This window comes from Juglans microcarpa x Juglans regia, chromosome 8D (genome assembly GCF_004785595.1).
Source record: "Juglans microcarpa x Juglans regia isolate MS1-56 chromosome 8D, Jm3101_v1.0, whole genome shotgun sequence".
NCBI classification, from domain to species: domain Eukaryota; kingdom Viridiplantae; phylum Streptophyta; class Magnoliopsida; order Fagales; family Juglandaceae; genus Juglans; species Juglans microcarpa x Juglans regia.
Genome location: NC_054608.1, coordinates 24,043,207 through 24,061,909, shown reverse-complemented (window position 1 = coordinate 24,061,909; position 18,703 = coordinate 24,043,207). Strand labels below are relative to the sequence as shown.

The window sequence follows — 18,703 nt, the reverse complement described above, 5'->3', positions numbered from 1 at the left end:
ATAGAGACTTATTGGTCTGAATTTATCAAACACTTTAGGATTCTCCACTTTTGGGAGCAAAACTAAGGAGGATGTCGTGTAAAACCGTGGTAAAGGAGTGCCTTGGAAGAAATCCTGAACTACCTCCACGACCTCCTTACCAACAATATTCCAACATGATCTGAAAAAGCCGGATCCGAAACCATCTGGACTGGGGCTACTATTAACCCGGATAGAGAAAAAGGCTTATTTTATAACCAGGATGGAAGGGATTTGACAGAGAAGCTGGTTATCAGCTTGGCAAATAACTTTGTCCACCAAGTTAGATAAATCAGGCAATCTACTGGTATGCCGTGAACTCAATAAATCTTGAAAGTGCTCCACATCACCTAAGTGAACTGGATCTGGTCCCCTAAGCCATCTTCCATTAGGCAGTTTCATCTCTCTAACTGTATTGTGGTTTGTTTTTTGTAAAGCTTGAAAAAAACTAGGCGTTAGCTTCACTTGTTTGTAGCCAATCTTGTTTAACCTGTTGTGCTAGCCGGATTTCTTCCCTTTGCAACCATGTTGTAAGTACTATTTTGGAAGCAAGGAGATCTTCCTCCACATCAACCGAAAAATGGGTTTGCAAGGAACTTTCTAGCACTTCAATTCTTTCCTCCAAACTTTTAATATTCTCATCAACCCTCCTCCCACTGCTGCTGTATGTTTTCTCCAAAATCGCCAACTTCGTTAAATTCTTGTGCTTCTAATTCCTTAACCTCTAGGGCAACTTCATTAAATTCTTGTGAATCCTTTATCACCAGAGCATTTTCCTTTTTACTGTCACCAGAAATCCATCACTGGGGGCTTCCACAGCCGCCTCTAGATTCATTGGTTTGTCATCTGCAGCCTCCATAACACCCCCTTTATCCCCTGTTTCCAAGATTTTGTCCAAAACTTGCCCCTATAACACTAGAGCAATATTTACCTCTTCGAAACTTGGCTCACCTTGTACCACAATCTTCTCTTGATTAGGATTTTTCTCTTTTGTTTCCATGACTCTGTCCTATCGTGAGCTTTCTCCCCTCAATAAATTTCCTTCCAAAGCTATTTCTTCTGTATTTTTCCTAACCCAGACTTGCTCAGGCTTTCCCCCTTGCGTGTTCTTTTTCTCCTCCAATATGATTTTCTTACCTTCCCATTTACAGGTTTTATTACTGTGCCCTTGCATATGACATCTCATACAGTAAGGCGGCAAAATCTCATAAACCACCTCCTGATGGATGCTAGACGGCTCTTGTGGTAAGGCAATCCATAAAGTTGTAAGAGGGGTTTGGTCGCGTCCATCTTGATACACACTCATGCGCCATCGGTTCTAGTCGCACATCACGTGTTGTTGTCCCTCTTGATGAATTTTCCAATCGGTGCGACAATGCTCTTCAAAAAAGAGCCATGGTAAAAATTGGGTGGGAGCCCCGGCAGAACCACCCACGTGGGAACCATTGATGGTTCATTCTCTTCATTGAAGTTGGTTGTGTAATGGAAAGCCCTATAAGGAATTCCATCTATTTCACAAGCCTCCCTAGAGAATGCCTTGGAAAAATCCTCTTCATTGATCAAGCGAATGAACACATTCCTAGGCTTTCTTATGGCCGAAACAAGAAGCTGCTTCTCCAAGCCCCAGGGGCTACGAATGAATGATCTAACAGTATCGAAACAAGATCTTTGTTTTAAGAATTTCAGGACAATTGAAAATTTGAAAGGAAGTGCAGATTTCTTGATTTCTTCTTGTGAGAACATAATACAGACTTCTCCATCTACGATTTTTGGTTGTCTAAATGGGATCTCAACTTCTGGTAAAGGCTAGGGCGATTGCAAGACCATGTCTGCAAAGCTTCTTTGTCGTATACCCGTTGCCAAGGGGCCTTGGTGGCCCTCGGCGTCTGACATCCTGGAAGGGGGTCCCCCATAAAGGACCAAAACCCTAGGCGAAAAGAAATGCTCTGGGGTTCCTCTCTCTCTCTCTTGTGCCAAACCCCCCCAATTCACACTAAACAACATCCAGTAGACCCAAAAATGCAGCTCCTGCTTAATGAATTTGACAAGATTTTTGAACAACCACCTGGGTTGCCACCCACAAGAAAACGAGACCATAAAATAGTCCTCAAGGAAGGAACCCCTTTCATCTCAACTCGACCTTACTGATATCCTTATTATCAAAAACCAGAGATTGAGAAGATTATGGCTGATTTGTTGAAAACAGGAGTAAAAAGGTCAAGTTCTAGCCCATTTTCATCCCCGGTGATTTTAGTGGGAAGGCGGATGATACTTGGCGCGTGTGCGTAGATTATAGGGCCTTTAATCAAGAGACGATTAAGGATAAATTCCCTATACTCGTCATTGATGAGCTTTTAGATGAGTTACATGGGTCAATGATTTTTTCTAAACTGGACTTGAGCTCCGGTTATCACCAAATCAGACTTGTACCGGAAGACATCCACCAAACTACCTTTTGAGCTCATGAGGGCCACTATGAGTTCTTAGTGATGCCCTTTGGGCTCAAGAATGCCTCGTCTACGTTTCAGGGGTTAATGAATGTCATATTCAAACCATTTCTCAGGAGATTTGTATTAGTTTTTATTTTACGACAATCTGGTCCATAGTAAGGGGGAGGAAGAGCATTTATGCCACATTAGGCAGGTTATGGAGGTACTATTGAAAAATCAGCTTTACACTAAACTATCTAAATGCAGTTTTGGGGTGAGAGAGGTTTAGTATATGGGCCACATAGTGACGGCTAAATGGGTTAAAGCCCTCCCAAACAAGGTGGCTTCAATGCTAGATTGGCCAATTCTGGCAAATACCAAGTCTTTAAGGGGATTCCTGGGCTTAACAAGATATGACAGAAAATTTATTTGCAACTATGGCCTCATTACTGCTCCTTTAACTGAGCTATTGAAAAAGAATGCTTTTTCTCCGAATGGGGTAGCAGAAATAGCCTTTCAACAACTTAAGGCTGTGGTGACACAGTAGTGAAAAAGTAATGAAATAATAATGATAGAATATTGAATAATAGTAAAAAGTAGATAAAAATTAATAATAAAATAATGAATAGTAGTGAGATATTATCAAAATACCTGAGAATACTTGAGTATCCAAACTAGGAATATAATGTGATGCAATTGGGATTGGGTTAGGAGCAGTACTCCAGCAAACAGGGCAGTCTATTGCCTTCCTAAGCAAGGCCTTTAAGGGAAGGGCTCTCTCATTGCCAACACATGAGGAAGAACTACAAGCCATGGTCAGTCCTTTGTTGTTAAGACAGACCAACAAATTCTAAAGTATTTATTAGAGCAGAAAGTAGGGACTATAGCTCAACATAAATGGTTGACTAAGTTAATGAGCTATGATTTAAGATTGAGTATAAAAAAGGGAGGGACAATAAGGTGGCAGATGCTCTTTCCCGAAAGAATCAGGGTTCAGGGTTACAGGAGGCAATTTTAGCTATCATATCGTTTCACACACCCATTTGGATTGAAGAGCTCAAACTAAGTTATACTACTTCGACTGAAATGCAAGAGCGGTTGGCAAAACTGCAGGCTGGTCAGGAGGTGCCTAAGGGTTATGCTTTGCAGCAGGGCCTCATACTTAAGAAGGGAAGGTTTGTCATCAACTCTAAGGTTCCATTTATTCTCCAATACATGCATGATTGCCCTTAGGCTGGTCAGTCAGGGTATCTCAAGACATACCAAAGGGTGAAGCGGGAGTTTTGTTGGAAAGGCATGAAAAAGGATATTAAAAGCCTATTGAAGGAGTGTGACATTTGCCAAGTGAATAAGCGTGAGACAAGCCATCCAACTGGTCTTTTATAGCCCATTCCAGTTCCTGAACAGGCTTGGGAGGAAATATCATTGGATTTTATTGAAGGGCTACCCTTGTCTCAAGGTGCGAGTGTGATATTGGTGGCAGTGGATTGCTTGACCAAATATTCCATGTTCACGCTAAAGGGATCTATTATGAACTATAGCTCGGCCTACCATCCCCAAACTGATGGTCAGACCGAGGCACTAAATAAAACTCTGGAATGTTATCTCCAATGCTATGCAGGGGCTAAAGCAAGGGGTTGGACTCAGTGGTTATCTTTGGCAAAAAGGTGGTATAATAGCTCCTATCATACATCTACAAAGATCTTTCCTTTTGAAGTCCTATACGGGTACCCACCTTGGTTTAGCCCCTGCAGATCAAGCAAAGATTGAAGGAAAAACTCCATTTCACTCAACAACAGGTGAAATCTTATACGGATAAAAAAAGGATAGAAAGAGAGTTCTAGGTTGGGGATTGGGTTTACCTTCGTCTCAACCCTACCAGCAGAAATTAGTGGCACCTCATCACAATCTCAAGCTGTCACCAAGATTTTATCGGCCATTCCAAGTGCTGGGTGTTGTGGCTTACCGTTTGGACTTACCTCCTATCGCTCAAATTCACCCAGTGTTTCACATCTCCAGCCACAAGAGGAAGCTCGGCGAGTAGATCCAGCCACTCCCTTCACTACCACCAGTTAATGTGAGCGGCGAGATTCAACTAGAACCGGAGAGCATCATGGATCGCCAAGTCAAGCGCTATCGCCACCGCACCATCACGAAAGTTCTCATAAAATGGATTGGAGCCACCACCAAAAATAACACTTGGGAACCCTTATGGAAATTACAGGAAACCTATACCCACCTTGTGGGCAAGGTTCTCTAACTGTGGGGGATGTTATGACCTCAAGGAAGAGCATATGGAATGAAGTGGAGTTAGCGATGCAAAGTGAAGTCAGAGGCTTGAAGTCAAAGGAAGGGGAAATGAAGTCAAAGGCTTTGGTCATACAGGGTCGTTCACAAGGCAAGGAATAAGAGGCAAAATGCATAGCAAAAAGCGAGGACAAAGCGCACCGTTTCAAGCACCAGGAACGCACCATTTTGCATTTATGTTTTACGCACCGTTTCATTCAAACATTTTACTTTCTTTTATTTTTACTTTATATTATGTAGTGGCTATGGGGTAAGTGTCAGAGGTTGTAAGTAATGGGCTGAAGGAATATAAGGAGTGGGGTAGCACCATTATTGAATATCTTGTATTGGCTTAATCATAACATTGGAGGCTAGGGTTCCTCGAAAACCCATCTATCTTTACACTTTAATCCATAATATTCAGTATATTTTCTTCCATTTTCCATTCCAAATCCATTTCCATTTCCTCTATCCATTCTTCTACATTTCTTTACAATCATAATCATAACAGACACAAGATAGCTCGCTAGTCACTCAGCCTATAGGTAAAGGAAGAAGGATTGGAAATTGGGAATGGATGGTAGAGGAGAGGGAGAAGGAGACAAGGGAATTAGTAGCGTTTTCTTGTTTGATCTGAAAAAGGATTGAGGCTAACAAGATCAAAGATGGGTTTTTTAGGATGGCAAATGGGAGAAGAGGAAAATAAAATAGTTTGAGGAAGACAAGGAGGTCGGCCAATTGCCTCCAGTGGACGAGTCTGCGTGGCCGTGTAATCTTAGGAGGAGGATCATCATGTGTAAAGCTCTGACTGTCGTGGAATCTCGATTTGACTTCATTTGGTAGGGAAATTGAATATGAGGTAGGGTTGGAAGTAGAATGGAAGGGACATTTGGATCCCTTGAGCTTCGGGCCCATCACCAAGGAAATTAGCCCAATGCTTAGGGTCAGGAGCCCTATGGTCGGACAGCTTGTAATCTCAACCATGAGGCAGATAACTCCCAAAGAGTTGGAGATAGAACCCATAGTTGGATATGATCATCTTAAGCGAGATAACTCCTACGAAACATGAGGTATTCTCTCCATTTAGCAAGGGATCATGAAGGATGTGCACACGGGAATGGTGATCAGAGTTAGTCACCATCACGCCACGTCCTTCTATAAATAACCCCCGAGAGGTAACAAACAAGATCATCTTCATTTTTATACATTTATCTTTATGTTGTTATTGACTTAAGCATCGGATTTTACCCAGGGTGACCAACGCCATCCCTTCATCGTTGCAGGTCATCTGTGCAGTTGGTGGTGTGAAACATGTCCGTTACATAGAAGAAGAATGCGGGATTAAGAGACTGACCCGCCCAAAAAGATAGGGTCTGAGAAATAAGTGATGCCTTTTGGTGCCCAATTAATAAAATCTGCCATTACAAAGTTTCATTACCGAGGAAAGAAACCGTCGCAAAATAAACTTGTTATTTGCGACGAGAAACCTGTCACAATAGCTCATAAATCACTACAACAAATAAAATAATAAGTTCATGGGTGATATATCTCAACTTCATGCTGGAATTCAACGGCGAAGTTGTAATCGTCACGACTACACAATATTATCAGCGATTTCTTTTGCAACAAAATTTAAATCACCATAATAGGCCTTTTTTTCTTGTAGTGAGTGTTGGATTAAGTAATGTATGGACCTAGCTTCAAATGTAAGAATGATAGAAACCTCATGTTATGGGTTAATTTTTATCCATCCAAATAGATCGAAATAAGCTTTGGATGGTATATTATCACAAGATAGTAGTTTGTAGTATCACTAGCTAGAAACCTCATCTCATGATCAAGCTAGACGTTATTCAAGGGCAGAAAGTGATAACGTAATTAGGTGCACCAGAGCAGGTGAAGGTGCTGTTCGTATCATCATAAGCATAGCTATATGCTTGAGGACACTGGTTCTTGAAGATCATCGAATAGTTCGTGGGACGACATTTTTGCGGAGTATTGAACTTGCCAGTGCAGCAGTATTGTGGCTGATTGAATGATGTGCATGCGCTCTTGCATGCGATCACGCTCCCATCCGCAGCTCTTTGTTGCAGCTCTGCTAGGCAAACCGCATTCACATTGGTCGGGCAACTCGTGGTCTTGCATTCACCACTCCCACCTTTTGTGCTCACTGAAACAGGCAGGTTGAAGCCGTCAACAAGGCTGACATCGTAATAGTCTTGCCCACCATACCCTATGTTTATTTCAACTAAAGACACCGGCGGGATAGCATCGTTGCCATTACATGCAACTTGGCCGGAGGCACAATCGGCAGTAGCGCAAGAGAACCTTCCCGAGGCCTTTGTAGAGCAACCAGTTCGTGCCCAAAACCGGCCACTCCAGGGAGCTTGGGCATCCAGTGATGTGGATGCTTTGGATACTAACTCAAATCCAGTTCTTGATAGTTGAGGTTTCTGATCAATGGTTAGGGTTCCCGGCCAGACGGTATTGGGACAGTTGTTTGTGAAAGTTATTCTAGCGGACTGAGCACCTGCAATATTCATATATATGCAACATCAAACAAAATAATCCCTTGCCACCACTAGTGACAAAGCCAAGAGTGGGCAAGGATAGGCACCCCGAAGGCTCTAAGCAAAGGTTAATATTTAAGCATTCTTAATAAAATTTAATATTTTAAGTATATTATTATTCATTTAATTTAATTTTATATAATACATTGATAGAATTCTTAATTAGGAGATTTATTAGAAAAATAATATTTACTTTTATACACATTTAAGACAGGAGAAGATAAATAAAGTATTTTTATTTCTAGTCATTAATATTCTCTAAAATTTTTATGAAGATTTTAAATCATAATTTTAATTTTTATGTTTCCTCAAACTAATTTGTGTATACACTTTTTAATTAGAACATTAGATAAACTTTTTTGTTGTTATGTTTTTTGTGAAATGCCTATATTTTTCTTTAGTTTTTGAGTTATTTTTTATTTGTTGCTCTTGAATCATTTCTTTTGTTTATTATCAGTTTGTTAGGGTTTTTACTAAAATTCTCCAATTGAACTATTTATTCCAATCTAAAATACTTGGCCTCTTCAAAATCATAATCCTGACTTCGTCTGGCCTGCTTGTCACCGTGCATATATTTTGAACATCAGAGCCATTAGATCCTGCATCTTAGATATATGAAGCGAACGAAGTTAGTCAAATATATACCATATCAGCTAGTAAGTCACACATGCATGCTTATCACAATGATATAAGTGCGTGTATATGCTATGACATTGTATTCATATTCTATTACAATATGTCATATAATTAAAATTACTTATATACGTAAACAATCAATTTTTATTGGCATGTAATTTTGTGATAGAATGAGTATGCCACGTCTCTTCTCCAACAACACCTAATAATTACTCATAAGCTTGCTTGTTGGAGGTCTAGGCTCATTTTGGCAACATAACTATTCTCAAGTGTTCTTAGAGATTCTCAGATATTTATTTCCCAAATATCACTCAAACACAAAATACTTTCAATTTTAAATCTTCATATTTTCTATATAATCATTACAACTTTCCTACACTCCCAAATAAAACATAAAAAATAACAACTTTTTTAAATTTCAAAACAAAAGTATTTGTTGAGAGGTGGCTTGAATCTTTGATGAAAAAGCACCTCTAAGGATTGTTCGCTCGAGCAGTATCTCTGGTGCTCGAGCAAAGACTCACCCAGTGAGTTCGCTCATCAGCAGCTCAACAGTGAGCTTGAGCTGGACACAAACAGAGAGTATTGCTTGACACCCACTCAACACTCAGCTCGAGCGGGATGACAATCCTAACATTCGCTTAAGCAAATATTCGTAAATTAGGGTTCGTGCTGCTACAGTGTAAATATGAATGTTTCATTATTCATTCATGACTTTTAAACCTTTTAAGGCCGCCGACTTTTGTATTGAAAAGAGAGGTCATCTTTGTGATATTCCAACAGTGTTTTGACACTTTGGAAAGAGGAGTTTGTAAATTAATCTCTTGTACTCCATCATTTGTTGATAGTGAATTCATTGAGACTGACCCCGCCAATAGACGTACGCTCACATTGAGCTGAACCACTTAAATCTTAGTGTATTGTGTGCTTGTTGTTATTTCTTTTGTTTGCTTTTGCTATTATTTACTTCAACTTAGCCTTTTGATAACCAGTCCATTCCCAACAAACTGGTATCAGAGCACTAGGTTCTATGTGAAGTCTTGAAGGATGGCTATGGCAAAGTTTGAAGTAGAGAAATTTGAGGGTCATAACAGTTTTAGTTTATGGTGCATCAAGATGAAGGCTTTGTTGCAACAACAAGGCTTGTCGAAGGTATTGGATGGGAAGGTATCCAATAATTCTCCTACATCGGCAAGAAAGGATGAAGAGAAGGCACATAGCGCCATTTCATTGTCATTATCAGATGGAGTTTTGAGGGAGGTTGCCGATGAGGAGACCGTTGCTAGTCTTTAGTCTAAACCTGAGAGTTTGTATATGAAGAAATTTCTCACCAACCGTTTGTATTTGAAGCAATGGTTATGCACACTCAAAATGAAGGAAGATACTCCTATCTCTGAACAATCAGATGAATTTAATAAGATTATTATGGATTTGAGGAATGTTGACATTAAGCTTGAAAAAGAGGATCAAGCCTTGATTGTTTTGTATTTGTTGCCTATGTCATTCGATAACTTCGTGAATTCAATGTTGTATAGTAGATATACTATTTCCTTAGCAGATGTAAAATCAGCTTTGAACCCTAAGGAATTGAGAACTAAATTAAATTTGAAGGGGACGAATAATCAAGCTAGTGGTTTGTTTGTTAAGGGTTCCTCTAGCAGGGGTAGATGAAATGAGATAAGTTCAGAGACGAACATGGGTAAATTCAGGGGAAGTTCATAGTCGAAATTTAACAAGAAAAATGTTAAATGTCATTGCTGTCATAAATTTGGTCAATACAAAACTGAGTGTCCTAAACTGAAAAATAAAGATAAAGGCACTAGTTCCTCTAATATTGTTAGCGTTGCTGATGAAAAGTCTAATGGCATAGATATTTTCCTAGCAATTGGCAGCTCAAATAGTTGCTATGGTGACAAGTGGGTCATGGACTCAGCATGTACTTTTCATATGTGTCCCAAGAAGGACTGGTTCACTACCTAAGAGCCAATCAACGATAGCTCCGTTTTGATGAGAGTTGATATGGCGTGTAAAATTGCTGAGATTGGTTCAGTTTGGATTAAGATGTTTGATGGGATTTTAAGGACATTGTCTAACATCCGACACATCCCAGATTTGAAGAAAAATCTTATTTCCTTGTGCACTCTTGATTCTTTGGGTTTCCATTACACTAGTGAAGGTGGAGCTATCAGAGTCAATAAGGACTCTATGATTGCAATGAGAGAAAATAAGACAGATGATCTGTATTTCCTTTAGGGCAGTATAATGACAGATGCAATTGTAGTGTCTATTTCAGATAATCTAGACTCAGACATTACCCGTTATGGCACATGCATTTGGGTCACATGAGTGGAAAGAGGATGTCTATTTTGAGTAAGCTGGGTTTGTTGTGTGATCGAAAAATAGGAAAACTTGAATTCTGTGAACATTGTGTGTTTGGAAAATAGTGTAGGGTTCAGTTTACTATAGGGGTTCACAGAACTAAAAGTACTGTGGACTATATTCATTATGATCTTTGGAGTCCATCTTTTGTTCCATTGAAATGTGGAGCCCAGTATTTGGTTACTTTTATTGATGATTACTCACAGAAGGTTTGGGTTTATTTTCTGAAACAAAAAAGCGATGTATTTACTAATTTTAAATAGTGGAAGCTTTTGATTGAAAATCAGACAGGCAAGAAGGTTAAGCGACTCTAAACTGACAATGGTACAGAATTTTGCTGAGGTGATTTTGATGAGTTCTGCAAAGATGAAGGCATTGTGAGGCCCCACACAGTGAGACATATTCCACAACAAAATGGGATAGCTGAATGGATGAATAGAACTCTCTTGGAGAGAGCCCGCAGTATGCTTTCAAATGCCGACTTGTCTAAAGATTTCTGAGCTAAAACAGTCAACAAAACTTGCTATTTGGTTAATCCTTGTCCAGTCACAACTATTGGTATAAAAACTCCAAATGAGGTATGGCCTGGTACTCCCTCTGATTATTCCACTTTGAAAATTTTTTGTTGTCCTGCATATTTCCATGTTAATGATGGAAATCTTGAGCCAAGGGAAACGAATGGCATATTCATTGGATATGCCAGTGGAGTGAAAGGATTCAGGTTATGGTGTACAGATCCTAAATCACCCAAGTTTTTAATTAGCAGGGATGTTGTATTTGATGAACAATCCATGCTTAATCCGATAAAGGAGTTTACTGTGTCTATAGTGGAATAGCAGGGCAATGGCAAGAAAGTGGAGTTACAGGTTGAGGCTTTACAAGGGGTGCTAGGCGGCATCCAAGATCATGCTATTACTGATGTAAATGACCTTGACTTTGATGATGGTGCACAAGGGGAGCAAGACTACAGTATTGCTACTAGTAGACAGAGGAGGCAGATCAGGCCACCTCAAAGATCTGCTCATAATAGATGGCAATGTAGGCACTTACTACAGCAGTGGACATAGATGGTTAGCAGCCTTCCAGTTATTCAAACGCTGTCAAAAGTAAGGAGTCTACACAATGGTGCGTAGCGATGATTGAGGAGATTGAGTCTCTTCACAATAACCAAACCTGGGATTTGGTTAAGTTACCTAAGAAGACGAAGACTGTTGGTTGCAAATGGGTCTTCAAAAGAAAAGAGAGAATCTAGGGTGTTGCATATGCAAGGTACAAGGCACAGTTAGTTGCAAAAGGCTAGAGTCAGAGAGAAGGTATCGACTTCAATAAAGTTTTCTCTCCAGTGGTGAAACACAGCTCAATCAGGGTATTGCTTGCTAGGGTGGCAGTGTATGACCTAGAGCTTCAGCAACTTGATGTTAAAACAGTGTTCCTTCATGGTGAGCTTGAGGAGATCATTTACATGCATCAGTCGGAGGGATTTATTGTTCAAGGAAAGGAAGATCATGTGTGCATATTGAAGAAATCATTGTATGGTTTGAAGTAGTCTCCGAGGCAATGGTTTTATGACAGGTATTTGAGAGGTACTTTGAATCTTGGCTTAATCTTTGATAAAGAAACTGACTACAATTCAAGGGTGGTTGGTTATGTTGATTCTGATTATGCTGGGATTTGGATAAGAGAAGATCATTGACAGGGTATGTTTTCACTTTGTGTGGTTCTCCTGTTAGTTGGAAAGCAACACTACAATCTACTGTTGCTTTATCAACTACAGAAGCAAAGTATATGGTAGCAGCCGAGGTTGTTAAGGAAGCCATTTGGCTGAAGGGTCTAATCAATGATTTGGGACTACAACATGATGAAATTTCAGTGTTTTGTGACAACCAGAGTGCAATACATTTGACCAAAAATCAAATGTATCATGAGAGAACAAAGCATATTGATGCCAGGTATCATTTTCTTCGAAAATTTTTTATCGAGGGCATGTTAAAAATTCAGAAGATTGACTACTAAAAATCCAGCAGATATGATGACAAAGCCAGTTCCAGTATACAAGTTCAAACTTTGTTTGGACTTGATTAGTATTCGGGGTACGTGATTCCCTTAAGGGATTTGGTGGAGGGGGTCAGTTTTGTTGGTTAATGGATTCTTGTTAGGCTTGGTAGGATTCAAGCCAAGATGGAGATTTGCTGAGAGATGGCTTGAATCTTGTTGAAAATGCACCTCTAGGGATTGTTCGCTCGAGCAGTGTCTTTACCACTCGAGTAAAGACTCACTCAGTGAGTTCGCTCATTAGTAGCTCAACAGTGAGCTCAAGCTGGACACAAACAAAGAGTTTCGCTCAACACCCGCTCAACTCTCAGCTCAAGTGGGATGGCATCCAAAGAGTTCGTTCATCAGTTGCTCGACACTCAGCTCAAGCATTATAACTTCCAGAGAGCTTCGCTCGACACCCGCTTGACACTCAGCTCAAGCGGGATGACATCCCTAACGTCTGCTCGAGCTTCATTTAAGGTCTGCGCTGCTAGAGTATAAATTGAATGTTTCATCATTCATTCATGACTATTGAACCTTTTAGGACTGCTGACTTTTGTATTGAAAAGAGAGGTCCTCTTTGTGATATTCCAACAGTGTTTTGACACTTCAGAAAGAGGAGTTTGTAAATTAATCTATTGTACTCCATTATTTGTTGATAGTGAATTCATTGAAACCGACCCCACCAATGGACGTAGGCTCACATTGAGCTGAACCACTTAGATCTTGGTGTGTTATGTGCTAGTTGGTATTTCTCTTGTTTGCTTTCGCAGTTATTTACTTTAACTTAGCCTTTAGATAACTGGTTCATTCCCAACAGTAATATTAAAAAATTATATTCAAACAATTTAATATTTAAATAATATTAAATTTATAGTATTTCTCCTTCCTTTCCCAAAACCTAATAAGATATATATTTCACTACTTAACTCAAACGATTTCACTACTATTCACATATGTATTAAGATATTCTGAATATTCTAGGACCACCATCCGAGAGAGAGATAATCTTGGAATAAATCAAAGTACAGAGAAAGTTAAAGCCACAAGTACATAAATTTTGCAGTTCTCTATAGTGTTTACATTGTGGATGGATTGAAGGTGGTCTTCGAGTGTGGTTATGTTGGTGTGCGTGGGGGTGGGGTGAGGATGACTGATTTTCAAATGCTGCAATAGAAACCTGAATCCACCGATGCCTACTCTAAGTTTGAGCACGGGATGGAGGAATTGGTGCATGGGCACTTGGATGACTATATGTCATTTCCTTCATGTAACTCTACCCACACTCCTGATGATGAGGGTTATTAGCTAGTTTGGAGGAGGAGGAGGAGGTCTAATTTGGAAGGTGATGATTTGACAGTCATCTGCTGCATGGTGTTCCCACTCTTGTATTATGTGTAGGTGGGCTTCCCGATAGGCGTAGGAGATGATAACCACAATTAAGAGGTGAAACTGCGAGTCTGAGTTGATGGCGCTTGCACATTTGTGTTGAAAAGTCTAGTAAGGGTTAAGAGATTACCTCAAGAACCACACATTCATTTTCCATTGTACTGGCACCACTGTAGCAATGGCGGGAACTTGAGAGAGGAAAAAATTCTCTCTATCCCTAACCACACAACATAATAGAATCCAATTGGCTAATTCTATTATCTATAGGGTGAGGGAAGGGGTATCCACATCTATTAATATTTTTGTCCCATCCGATTTTGATCCTGAGATCAATATAAGATCTATGCTAATCCATAATAAATACAACAAGCTTCCACTTGGACAACTTAAATCATTCAATCACACAATGCCAACCAAGCATCTTCATAACATAACAAGTCCAAAATGTATTTGTAAGTATTTAATTAATTATGGTAACCATATAACAACAGGATGTATGAAGCTCAACAAGTACTCACAATCACATGAGTTAGATAGATGAGATGCAAGTATGACGGAGAAATAATATGAAATAGTGGTTAACACTTACTTTCATAAGAAGCCCAACAAGATAAATCTGAATGTCCTGTGTTACGACTATGTTAATGTCATAAACAGAATGTGCACACAATAACATGTGGCAACATAGTCAAAATTCACAATTCTCACATACATACAAAACTCCTACCGACTAAATACAATAGAAGGCTCAACACAAACCCATGTAGGTTACATGCTCCTGCAATATCTTTGTCGCCAACTTTTTTGTCAGTAGATCAGCCAACATATATTATGTGGAAATGTGCTCAATACAAATATGAGACTCAACCACTCTCTTTAATAAATAAATATTCAATGTCAATATGCTTGGAGTATGAAGAGCTCTTAGAATTTTGAGAGAATGAAACTACTACAAAACACAAAATATCTTTAGTGGTCTCATAATGGTATACACAATACTCAATCCCGAGATAAAAGACTAAAAGTTTAGAAAGCTGCAAGTGCTTGTTTAACATTTGTACAAAAAAAAAAAAAAAAAAACATCCTGCCATCGTGAGCACATAACCCTGAGTTGATCTCCTGTCATCTAGACAACCTTTACAATCGACATCAAACTATCCAACTATATCTAGAATGTTGGATCACCAATATGTTAGCAAAAAAACTTTTGTGCCCTGTAAGTACCTCAGTACATTTTTAGCAAGTTTCTAGAGATTCAATCCATGATCACTCAAATATCTCCCAAGTAAACTAGCAACATAGGCGATATCAGGACGCTTAAATGCTTATTCATACATCAAACTACCAATAATGAGGTATATGGAATAAGTTGCATTTGGTTTCTCTCACTATCATTTTAAGGGTATTGGGGTTTAGTTAGTTTATCACCTTTCACTTAAAGGTGCAGTCCTTAGAGAACTATCATGTATATTAAATATATGAAACCTATTTAAAAGACGGTCTAAGAGTGCCACTAGATCCCTCACGGACAATCTGTATACCTAATACATAAAGGCTTCACCAATATCCTTCGTGTCAAAATGAGAAGACAACATATGCTTTGTGAGAAGACAACATATACTTTGTCTCAAACAAGAGCTCAATGTTATTTGCTATGAGTAATGTATCATCTATATACAGCATGAGAGAAAACATATTTTCTCAAACTAAGCTTCAAATATATACTTTGATCAATAACATTCTCTTTAGAAAAATACAAAACCTGACAATCTCATCAAACTTCAAGTACCATTTTTGTGATGTTTGTTTAGGCTCATAAAAAACATTTTTTAAATTTGCACCCTATATGTTGCTTTTCATTTGATCAACAAAGTCCATAAGTTGATATGGAGTTAGATAATGATTGAAACAACAACAATCTCCCCCCTTTTTAGGATGAAAAACACTTAATAAAATGTCGTTATACATTATAATGTTTGAACTCTCCCTAAGAATGTTCATTAGTAATGCACATATAAAACATTAATCCACATAATAGCCTTGCTCGGTGAGTTGAGTAGGCACAGCCACCCTCAAAGCTAAATCAAAGTTCATGATAGGTAAATTGATAGCAACAGACTTGTACCAATTCTCCTAATTGGTTCTAGTTAACATCTTGATGGCAGACAATTATAGAGGCATAGTAAGATTGCCAAAAGTCGAGAATAACACAATTTATTATACATACACAAAATCACGCTTCAAGCCCAATGAACTTAAAACCCAATGAACTTAAAACCCAAAAGGATTAAATGCAAAGCAACAATGGGCGGAATCACATCTACAAGCTTCAAGCCAAAATCAAATAACACAAGCTTCAATCTCAACTAAATACCTTATAGAAATACTTACTCAAAATTGGGCCAAACACAAGCCCAACCCTTAAAGAATAGACCCATTAAGGAACAAAATCCTACCGGAATCAAAGGCCGATGACTCAGCTTCTATAAATCTTTAAAGAAGATTTAAAGATTTATGGCCTTTAAAGATTTAAAGAAATTCTTTTTTTCTTTTGCTATTTAAATCTTGATTAAAAATTTCAGAATATGACATTTTTTACATAATTCAAAAAAATTAATTCAATCAAGTAATGTTATTATGAGATTTTTAATCCAAATTTAAATAGCAAAAGTGAAAAAAATAACTGGATAGTAAAGGTAGTGTAAGACTATCATTATCTATTGCGATTTATTATAGTAGAAAACTAGCCACGTGCCGTCACTATTTTGGACATTGTTCCGGCCACTATTCCGACCAAACGAACACTATTTTCCGGTAGATCTTGATGAGAAGATGCTAATGAGGACATTTTCGACATCCTCTCGTGCTTCAGGCAACCACCACATAAGACATATATATATATATATATTATATCCACCTATATCCCTCTATCCCTAACCACACAACTAGGGGTAAAACACAATCGATTCGGACTAGAGAAACCGATCGGACCAGAGCAGACCGAAACTAAGACGAGTCGGTCTAGTCCGTGTTTTAGAGGACCGAAAAGTTTATATAATAATTGTACAATTTATTATGTAATTTTTATCTAACCTATCATCATTAACGGTATAAAATTTTAAATATGTTATTAACACTTGTTAATATTCTATCAATTAACTAATATATAATATTAATTAGCTAATTATTTAGTAATTATATAAACTAATAATGTAATTATCATCTAATTTATTATTATTGACCATATAAAATATTTTTTTATTGAGTTAGTTACATAATCCACATTAATAAATCACTTAATTTTAATTTTGTATTTTAAATAAATTTTTATTATTAATTGATTTTAAAAAAATAAAAAAAATAATCGATTTACACCCTTTGACACAACAATCCAAGAGATTAATTCGGCTTCTCATGTGTTAATTAAGAACTTAAGATCTGTAAATTGAACAGTTTGCACGCAGTTTCAATTCTTTACTCATCTTTTTTTAGGGAGTCTCAGTTCCCGACGTCAAGGCGGCAGGGGTTGTGGAGAGGCCGAACACTCAAGCATCTGCGATTTTGCAAAGGGGGCGTGAGTTGGAGGATGAGCATCTGTTGAATCGGAGGTTGAGGCAATATTTCAAAGGAGTGTTGAGTCTAACACCCAGGTGTCAAGTACAAACATCTTAATCGGAGAAGTCAGGCGAGTGAGAATCAAGGGATTGAGCTTGGAAGATGCAAACGAGTTTGGGAGCTGGGCTCGTGCAGATAATACCAAGTCTAGTCAGTATCCTCCTCCGCTAGCTGGTTAGACTGGAAAGCGGAATCGGGTCGGAAATTTGGGTAACGTGACCATTTCGGAATTGTTTGTTCGTAAATCTGCTTTTTGGATCAGGTGAACAGTCCTACTTGATGCATAAATCTAAAATACATACATACACACACATATACACATATAAATCCAATAGATAAAGCGTTTATAATCAAGATTTGTAGGTACCTGGCAGGAGCTCATAACTAAATGAATGCTTAATGACAAAATAAAAGCATATATGCAGTTAAAATTACTGTCAAAGCTATATAAAACGTTGAAGAAATCTCGATGGTACTGATGATAATGGAGGCATACCTGAGAGGAAAAAGAAGGCCAAGATAAGGCAGGAGATCATCTGTGAAAGGCCGCACTTCTTCATCCTTGCTAGATATTGCAGAGCTGGGCTGGGTGCTGTTCTAATTATGAACATGATGGGATCGATACTCGTAACTCGATGTTATATATGGAGGGTCATCTCGTACGCGGTTTACTTTGACCAACGATGGATCATCTATAGGAAGTCTAGGTAGGGCCTACAACAAATTAATGTAGTAAATGTTACGTCGGCCCTAAGAAAAACCTTTTAGTTTTTGTATAACATGTGAGTTAAAATAAAAGAAATGATATTTGTACTAATATGAGATTTATATAAATAAAAATTAATTTTTTGATAATAGATCTTACTTTTCAAAAAAAAATAAAAATACACGAGATCAATACAACCTATAATTTTATGTAGCATTACTTTTAAAATAAATCCTATAATATTTATTGATTATTTAACATTATTAATTTTTTTATAAATAATGATAAATATTATAAAGATTATTTTTATATTTTTATATTTTTTTTCTCTATCAGATTTTGACAAGAACCTGAAAAGACATTGTCGCTACAAATTCTTATCTCATTTTAAAACTTTTCATCTAAAGAATAACTCGAATATAAAATATTTTTTAATTACAATTTTTTAATTTTTTTTATCTAATCATCATTTAAATATTATAATTTTTCCAAACTTCTAAATGAAACATAAAAAATAATACAACTTTATCAAATTTTAAAACAAAAATAATAATAAAAAATTTATATTCTATCAATTTTATTATTATTTTTGTATATCTTAATAAAATATTTTTGTATAACTCAATAAAATATCTTAATTC

The 18,703-nt window shown here is 37.8% G+C and overlaps 1 protein-coding gene across 4 annotated transcripts in view; it reads right to left on the bottom strand.

Moving 5' to 3' along the window:
• Positions 1-18,013, bottom strand: part of LOC121241996 (thaumatin-like protein 1b) — a 99,140-nt gene extending 81,127 nt beyond the window's left edge. The window contains exons 1-3 of one of the 4 annotated variants that reach the window (XM_041139877.1): positions 17,853-18,013; positions 7,819-7,908; positions 6,411-7,263 (exon numbers count right to left, since the gene is read on the bottom strand). In XM_041139877.1, the coding sequence (XP_040995811.1) occupies positions 6,587-7,263; positions 7,819-7,908; positions 17,853-17,967 (882 nt within the window). In that variant the 5' untranslated portion in view covers positions 17,968-18,013 and the 3' untranslated portion in view covers positions 6,411-6,586. Of the gene's footprint in view, positions 1-6,410; positions 7,264-7,818; positions 7,909-17,852 lie in introns of those variants that run through there. The other 3 variants (XM_041139879.1, XM_041139878.1, XM_041139876.1) reach the window with 3 other exon arrangements.
• Positions 18,014-18,703: the final 690 nt, after the last annotated feature.